Genomic DNA, 9,718 nt, shown 5'->3' with positions numbered 1-9,718 from the left:
CTCCATATAATTTCCTCTTGTCTTCATTTTTCCTCCCACTACTTCAGTAGCTCTATCTTCTATTTTCTGCTTTCATTTGAATAACCTTCTATTATCAACTTTTGTTGTAATGTTTCCATCTTATGTTCCAATTCATTCTTTTCTTGGAAGATGTTTATGTATTCCATCTTATTCCACCATTTCAATTTCCATTTAATAAATTTTAGCCTTGTCTGCAAGATGTAAATCTTGGAGCTTCTAATTGGGATTTGTTCTCCCCACCATATTTTGATATTTTCCATAAAGGCAGGGTGATCTATCTAGATTGCTTCAAATCTGAATGGTCTATTGTTATGGGTGCCTAACATCACGATCAATAATATCATCAGCTATTGATATGATCCTCAATGGGGAAGAAGATTTACTTCCACATCGATCCCTCTCATCATCAAATCCTCCGAAATTAAAAATCTATCAATTCTTGATGCAACTTAATGTTTCCCTCTGAGCTTATTACTCCATGTGTAGCAAAAATTTGCAGTTTCCATGTCAATAAGATTGGCATGCTCAATGAATTTGAAAGATTTCACTTCTTTGTCTATGCGTCTTTGGCCTCCCTTTTTCTCCTATAGGAAGGTTATCATATTAAAGTTGCCCCCAAAACTAAGTGAGGTAACCTTTCTTGGATCTTATCTCTTTCAAATCTTGAAGGAGTTTGAGCTTCTCCTCCATTCTTTGAGGTTCATACACATTCGTAAACACGAGTGATCCTGGAGCCCCTATGACCTACAGTTCCACTAATAAATATGACCTCGTCGCTTCAACATCAAGTAGGATAATGGATTAGTGGTTCCACCCAATCACTAATCCCCTTGTAGAAACACACACTGCAAACTCCATAATTTCATAACTGTTGCCTAATTTCCTACTTAACTCCTTGATTTTCTTTGTAGAACACTTTGTTTCTTACAAGAAAATAAGGTTCGGTTGTCCCATTTTAATCTTATTCTTAAGCAGTCTTTGTTTCCTGAGGCTTCTCAATCCTCTTACATTCCATGTTATAACTATCATGATTAAATGCAATTAATAGGCTGCAAGCTTAACGCTCTCATCTTATATGAATTTATCAGCATGGGTCCCAACTCTTGGATGATAACATTATTTGACTTCCTCCCTCTTTTTCGGTGTTGTTCCATGTTGCCAAGACAGTTTGAGAGCCCGTCGCTTTTACTCCCATCTCAACTATGCTCATGTGTGACCATTTATGATGTCTTATTTTCGCCTCTTACCTCATTAGTTATAGATATTGGATGCTATCCACTTTATCTACTGGTATGATCTCCAATCCTTGTTTCTAGCTTGTTCCACCATGTTTTGAAGGTCGATTCCTTCCCTTTCTACTATTTCCAGCAGATTTGTGTCCTTTATTCCTACCTTTCTTGGGGTCATCTCAACATCTCCTTCAAAATCCTTTGACAGATCTGGGATGTCCCTGTGCTACCCCATATCTTCTGGAAGTTGCAACATTTCTTCTTCTTTTCAATGTTCTTGCCCCTAAATTTTTTCCTCCTCAACCCTTCTCTAGATTCTCTTCTAACAAGATTTCAAATCTATTTCTCTATGTTTTTCTCCCTCCCTGATTTCTTTATTGTTACGTTCAATTTTCCCTTCTCGTTGGGTTGGGTCTTACAAATCCATCTGCATCCTTTCGCTCTAGTTCTTTTCCCTATTCTTCCATTTTATTCAAAGGGAATTCCGAGATTAGGTGGCCATGTTCATGGCACCTTCTACACATGAATGAAATATGCTCATAGTGCATAGGTTGTAACCATATTTCATCCCTCAACTCTAGTTTGACTGCTTCTGGTAGAGCACCAAAGACATCCATATCGACGAAAATCTTTCTGTACGATACGTATCTTCCTCGTAGCATTGCCCCACTATTTTGATAAAATTTCCCAGTGTATCAGAGGTAGGGAATATAGTCTGACCAAAACTGGAACTCTAGTAAAGGTCTCCTTCCCCAGAGAAAAAATTTCCATCGATGGTCGCATATATAAATCAGCTGAAGCAAAGAAGTATTGATTTCCATCAAATATTTATTCTATATCTTCCATATTGGAAAGGACCACTATAAAGAATCCTTTTAACCCTAGATGTATCTCTATCTCCCCTCTTGATTTCTAATGATGGTGTCGAGCATATTTGTTAGACAGTTGGGATGCATTTTCATTTCACGCTATCTTATTGAATTCATGAAAATCTTTGTCGATCGCCTACTGAAATTCAGAGAAAGAGAGCGTTCGAAAGAGTTGATTTAGAATTGAGATAAGATCCTTAGGCAGTATGCCAATGGAAGCCGAGCCTGTTAAATGAATCGTAATCTGGCAGGTTCAATTACGTTTTTAGAGAATGCTGGTAAAGATGGCATGTTATCTGATCCTGAATTAGACGGGCACGGGGTTTCTGAGAGCAATCATAAATTCGGGGGTTGTTTGATATCTAAGAAAAGAAAGTCCCATTTGAAGATTATGAATTGTGTGATGACAGATATGGGCCCTCTGAGTTGTTCAAGGTTTCTAAAGATATTGTGTATGTTTATGCTGACCATTACCCCAATTCTATCATCCGAGTGCCAGATTATTTTGATTTTAGAAGACGAACAAATCTGAAGAAAGCAACGATGAAGATAAAGGCGATGTAAAGAAATTTGCATTAGATGACCAAGAGCTGGAAAACCCTCAGAATGAAGATGAATATTGGAATTTGGAAAACCCTAAGCCAATGCTAATTTCTCATTCAGCTCCTCTGTTAAGCGAGCCACTAGCCAAGCCCGCAGCGACCAATGGGCAGCCATCTGAGGTCAATCTATGGAAGCGGCGATTAATGTGAGCACTGCTTATAAGGCCGCAGTGGAAGTTGTTGAGAGAGATGGACCAGAGTTTCTTCCACATTTGACAAAATTTGTAGGAATAGGGATTGGAGAGACCCAGGAATCCGGATTGGCCTTGAATGCGAGGAATGACAAAGTGCTTAGAGCTGGAATGGTGTTCAATGTTTCACTTGGGCTTCAGAATTTATCAGACTATAGAGATAGAGAAATTAAACCTAAAGAATTTATCGTTTATTTAGTTTCTTGGAATCATGTTTAAAGTTATTGAGCCTTATTGAGCCTAGCTAACTCAATGTACGTAAATTTATTTTGTTAGAATTCGCGACTCTAACGAATGACAGGTTAAGCATGGAGTTCTAATAATTTATTTGACAAAGATGCCCAAGATATGAATTATGAAAAGATGGGATAAAGGAGTAGCAACAACGTTTATGGTGGACAACAGAATAGATGTTTGTTTGAATTAGTGTGGTTTGTGGAATAGACTCCCTAGCATGTTATAAGCAAGTCCAGTTGTTGTAATGGTCATTGTATGTACCCAGAAACTCCAAAATCTGGAATGAAATGTAAGTTTTAAAGGCATCTGAAAGTTTGTGGTGATATTAAAACCACTTTGTAATGGTTTATGGTCAGCCTAAAACCATCTTTTGTTACTGTAAAGTGAGGGTTGGTGGTGAGCTAGAAACCATCTATAGAGTCTTTGTGGCTAAAGTGCTTTTGTGACCAGCTTGCCTTTGTGGCAAAATCGCCTCTATGGCTTGAGGTGCCTTTGTGGCCGGGTGTACACGAGAGCTTTGTGCTCAATTGAGCAGGTGGACTGCAGAACACCTGGCTCGGACTCATATGATTTTTAATTTTCTGAGTAGAAGGGGATAGGCACGCTTTTCGTGCTGACAGTCGCACCAGGATGGCAACTGGCACGCACGTTAGGCCATTAATAGTGCCATCGTGCCAAAATACCAGACTGGTGTGGAATTTTACGGAAAGATCACGCCAATTCACCTTCAAGGGGATCTGCGGGAATCCTCATCTTCATTTGACGATTTGCGAGAGGAGGCAGGTCGAAGAAGCTGTGGATCTGTCTGAGGGAGGCAGATTGTGTTTTGGAGGTTCTACACATGCAATTCACCTAATGGTGGTGCATTTCACTATCATGACAAGTAGTCATTAAGGGGGGGAGTTAGAAATAATTAATTCCTACTTGTCTATGGTTGTAATTCTCCATTTGAGGAGTTTGTTCCTACATAATAGGAATTTAGTTTCTCCTAGTTTAGTGTGTGGTTGAGAGAATCTCTCAACCACACTACTGTAGGTCTAAGATAGAATTCCTATGTTGAGACTTCTGATTATATAAATATGTGTAATTTCCTTGATGCACAATAATAGAATATATTTGAGTGCGTATTATTTTATCTATAGTATCATTAGTTTTTTCTGATATTCTTGTGCTTTATTTTTTTACATTTCAGAGACATAATTATTTTTATATTATGATTATTGTCCTAAAACTTTTTGGATAGTTGTTAGGCAGTTTTCCAAGTAGGTATTGCTTTTTTGGAGATCAAGATTTAATTTGATTGATTATGTAATTAAATACTATGAATAAATATTTTGTTTTTGAGAGATTATGAGAAAGAATATATGAGTAATAGAGAATAGGATTATGAGAGAAAAAGATTATGTTAAATGAAAATGAGAATTTAGCTCCACAAGTTAGCTGAAAAACCAGGGAAAAACGCTGCACAAAAAAGTGGAAAGCCTGAAAGCAAGATTTTGCTATATCTGGGTACATCACCCTAGTCGCTCTAACCTAAAATTCGAACACAAGGCTTCAGTCTTACATTCTGTATTATATTCATAATTCTCTTAATTTAAGATATGGAAGCATTATTGATCTTGAATTGAGTTCGATTCTGCATCATATTCACAATCTCCCTCATTGAAGGTCGCTCTTCGGTAATGTCGCGTAAGCAGAGATTATCAATTTGGATCATATTCTGTAGCTCCATCGTGTGAATGCGATCTATCAAATTTCAATCAACAATTGTCACGAATATGTCAACGTCTTCTCTGAAACGATATGGTGGTGTCGATTCTGCCAGAGGTGTGTCTTCAGGTAGTGCTTTTAAACCTGTAATTAGCGCGAGAAGAAGCACACCAAAGCTACACACATCACTCTTCGCCGAATATCTGCGTGTTTTCACGTATTGTGGATCCATGTAACCATAACTTCCCCTAACCGCAGTGACTGTAAATTGGTTGTCTTTTGGGTCCAACTTTGATAGTCCAAAATCAGCCAATTTAGCACAGTTATTGTCCACCAGCAAAACATTTGCAAACTTAACATCACGGTGCAATATCGCGGGCCTTGCTTCTTCATGAAGGTATTGTAATGCCACAGCAACCTGACAGGCTATGTCCATGCGAGATGACCAAGATAATGGACTTGCGAGACCTCTTTCCGCGTGAAGTTGATCATACAAGCTCCCGTTGGAAATGAACTCGAACACAAGAATTCGCTCACCTGCAGATGCATCATTCACAGAATTGTTATGAAAAATATATAGCAACGAAATTATTATATGAAAATATTATTTCAGGGTGGTCATTGAGTCTGGAGGTTTATTTTAGGGTCCAGCAGATGTGTAATTTTACTTATGAACAGTATGATATATAACTTTTTTCTTTGGTCATCAAAATTGAAATTTTGTTTATATAAATTCAAATAAAAAAATGAAATTAAAAAAAATATAAAATATTTAAATAATTATAAAAAAAATTGGACATGAAAAAATTTGATCCTTCTAAACTTATCTTAAATCTATATTTAAAATATATTTATACTAATCTTTATATAAATTGCTAATAAATTTCTAAATATTTCAGAAATTTAAACATCAATATGAATAAATGATTAAGATTCCTACCACCTCAATTTAATTCGGCTTTTATGAATAACATAATGAACCTTAATATAATAACTTCGCACCTGTATATAATTAACCAAAAAATTCTATATTTTTCATATTAGGAAAAGGTGGCTGGTTCTGCCATGTAACTCCTGTGTATTGTTGAGAATTATATTGCGAGGGATGAAAGAATGAGGATGGGTTGGTAGGCATACCTATTTGTCATGTTTTCCATTGGCGACGCTGATTTAACATGTAGACTGGTTATGTTTCTTTTTACATCCATTCTAAAAACTAATTTAAAAGTATTAATATTTTAATACATATTAAGAATAAAATATTCAAATATAAACTTTATCTCAATAGTTAAAAATATTTTTTATCAACAAATATTTAAATAATATAATGATGGAAGATGTGACGATGACAAAAAAAAACATATTTATAAAAACCGAAAAAGTAAAATCAAAGTAAAAGATGTAATGATGAATTAATTTGATAAATTGATGGGGATAGGCATATTTTTGCATGAAATAAAATTATTTTCTGGCACGCAACTCATATTGTGGTGTAAAAGGTGAATGTTTTGGTTTTTCTTATAATAATTCATAAATTTATATAATTATACATAAAATAATAATAATAATATAAAAGTTAAATAAAAAATTATAAATGTTTTATGAATAGTTATATTTTAATATTTTTATTTGATTAAATTATTTATATATAATAATTTGTAATAAAAGTATTAAAAATATAAAAAATATAAGAGTATTTTTCCATTTTAGATTTTATAGGTGGTAATAATTTTGTTTAAAAGAAATTAAAGACGATCAAATTCATAATCAACAACAATTAACAACAATATAAAAAATTATATATCAAATTCTAAACTATTTCAACTAATCCCTATATATATTTCATTCTAATAAAAAATGATTTAACAATAAATTTTGATGATTCATTTTGTTTATCTTGATTAAATAATAATATAAGATAATAAAACATATAATGCAATCTTATGAAAAGTGGAAAACCAGAATTTATATTATTAATAAAAAAATATTGGTATTTGAAATTTTATTGTTAAAATTTAGGAAAGTGTTTATTATTTACTAATTTTAATTTTGAGCTTATAATTTCTCTCTTATATATATATAATTCATTTAAATTATATATTTTAATAAGTTTTAAATTGAAAATTTTAAAAGATAAATCTATCAAATATTCAATTGTATTTCACTACACAATGTATAGAGTAATTAGTTTTAACTTATTATCAATCTTGAATCTATTTATATTGGAAAGATAGATTAAAAATGGAGTTACAAGTATTTTCAAACTTTGGAAAAATAATTGATATATAATAAATAAGCTACTCTATATGCTCAGGGTAGTTTAAATATTCTAAGTTTTTTGTTTTTTTGGGTTTTATTCTTCTATGTATTTGGTTTAAAATGTGGAAAAGAAAATTATTGAAATAATAAATTTAAATTTCATATTAATATTTTGAAGATTTTCCAAAAATTTAGATCAAATAACAAATACTGATAATTTTACCAAAAATTACATCTTCATATTAAAAAAATACACAAAACTAAAAAACTACAATTAAAAAATATTTAATAATATAAAAACCTATACCAAGTTCCAACAACCTATAACCCAACATTCAACGAAAAACTTTTAGCATTGGCGAACATGCTCATTATATCTTCAAACTAAGACGATAAACAAAAACTCAAAAAAAAGGCTGAAATTGAAGAGAATTAATAATCTGAGAACCTGTACCAAATTGCAACAACATATTATCCAAATCCAAAACAAAACTTTTCACAATGGCTAACATGGGCATCTTTTAAGTGGGAATATTTTAGAATCCAACTAACATGGGCAAGGTTAATTACTTGATCTTGTCTATCTATGTAGAAGTGAGATCCCAAAATATTCCAGAAATAACTTATCACAATGGCCAATATGCACATGCCATCTTTAAGTTAATTGCAGATTCTCAAAATATTGTGGCAATTTACATTGGACTTGAGCTCACCGATATAGGCATCCTTAAGTTGATTACGTAATACTCTGGAGTCGACAAACATGAGCAACATCAATTATTTGACCTTGTTCACGTTAATCAGATTTCAAATTAAGCTAGACCAACATATCCTTTTTCCAAAATTTAAACTCAAATGCAGGGCAAAAGAATTCCAAAATTTAAACTCAAATGCAGGGCAAAAGAAACTGTGGTTCCAATATTTTACCTTGCTCATGTAAAATAGGCCAACATATCCTTTTGCAAAAATTAAACTGGGGAAAAGAAATTGTGGTTGTACTAAAACCCGAGGACAGTGTTTATGGCAATATTGTAAACCAAGGGATAGTAAGACCCGAGGACAGTGTTTATGGCAATATTGTAAACAAAGGGAATTGCGAAAGAAGGGAATAAGAGCACACCTGGTTGTAAACACAATCCGATTAGATCCACCAGATAAGGATGACGTGGAAGTCTGAGGAGCACAGTCCATTCCTGTTTGAGTAAGGTGGGATCTAAATTCGTTGCTCTCTTGACGGCGCCCACCCGATTACCTCGTAAATTGGCATGATATACAAATCCAGAGACGCCCTGTCCAACTTTTGTTGTGAAATTGTTAGTGGCGTTGGCCAGTTCCTCCCTTGTATATGTGCATATTCCTATGCCCTCCTCCAACCAGTTCAGTTCTTCCACTGTGTGTGAGCGTAAATCTATAAGCTCCATTTCCAAATAGTTCCCAATAGGGTTCGCTGGCTGTTCAGTTGCGTAGGTTTGTGGATGTATGCTCACTTCGAAAAAGTTCCCGCTAGGGTTTGCGAGTTGCTCCACGGGGTAAGTGCGTATGTCTCTGCGATTGCGGGCAGCTTTCTTTTTTTTAATTTCATCCTATCAGCTATCACAATAAGCACCAGAACCAGCACAGCCACTACAATTACAACAATGGCGATGGGGTTTCCTTTTCCGCAGTAATATAAGATGGATTGAGTAAAACTCGAGGCAGGGAGAGGAGAATCCATACCGGTGCGAGTGGGAAGAAAATGGTGGGCAAACAAAAGCAGAAAAATAATGCGCGATGGTTGCAACCCATGACGAACCATGCCAATCGATGCCATGATTTCTGTAATTCTTATATTTGCTGCGTAAATGCATTGCGCGGGAACAATGAGCAGCAAGCGATGCAGCGAACAAATAGCAATGAGCGATCAAGCGAAATCCGCGTTCGACCCGTTATCTACGAAAATGGGTTGTCCCCACTAGGGAATCAAATTCACACTTTGGAATTTCGTTTACTGTCGCTCAGATTATGATTTGGCGGAGATGATTGGTCCTATAGTATGCATGCGTCTTGCAATTGTACGTTTTTAAAATAAATTTAGGATAGGCACAGGTTATTGGTCGTACCATGCATGCGTCTTGCAATTGTGGGTTTTTGAAATAAATATGAGTGAGATGACGGCGTCTGACGACAATTTCTTGGCCTCTATTGTGTTTTTAAATATACTAAATTGACATGTGACATGAGATATAATTATAATTTTTGGATGGTATTATTAATTTTTATTATTTAAAATATGTATGGTTTACGAAGACAATTACATAGGTAACTGTTTTGTCACGAAGTACTATGTAAATTATAAGATTCAAGATTCAAATCTTCATGTATCTAACTAATAATTTGTTTTTTTATTAAATTGTGTTTTTAAACTTGCATAAACTAATGATATAAATATTTTGAAAATAAATCCTAGCCTTTGATTGATTTGTGTATACTACTCAGTCGCCATCCACCTCATAATTATTTATAATTAAATTAAAATATTTTGAAAATAAATCCTAGTCTTTAATTTGTATATACTATGAATATTTTGAAATATTCTATGGAGGTTAGCTTCATGGCATCCA

At 34.1% G+C, this 9,718-nt stretch overlaps 1 protein-coding gene across 1 annotated transcript; it reads right to left on the bottom strand.

The window, feature by feature from the left end:
• Positions 1 to 4,905: 4,905 nt before the first annotated feature.
• Positions 4,906 to 8,928, bottom strand: LOC149162029 (calcium/calmodulin-regulated receptor-like kinase 1). Its single transcript, XM_089435073.1, has 3 exons — positions 8,911 to 8,928; positions 8,239 to 8,701; positions 4,906 to 5,396 (listed from the first exon to the last, which is right to left on the bottom strand). Exons 1-3 carry the CDS (start codon positions 8,926 to 8,928, stop codon positions 4,906 to 4,908), a joined length of 972 nt encoding a protein of 323 aa, XP_089291199.1.
• Positions 8,929 to 9,718: the final 790 nt, after the last annotated feature.

This window comes from Pinus tabuliformis, chromosome 5_2 (assembly GCF_031772625.1).
Source record: "Pinus tabuliformis cultivar Carrire ecotype Pingquan chromosome 5_2, CPIR1, whole genome shotgun sequence".
NCBI lineage: Eukaryota > Viridiplantae > Streptophyta > Pinopsida > Pinales > Pinaceae > Pinus > Pinus tabuliformis.
This window is presented reverse-complemented; position numbering and strand designations above follow the sequence as displayed.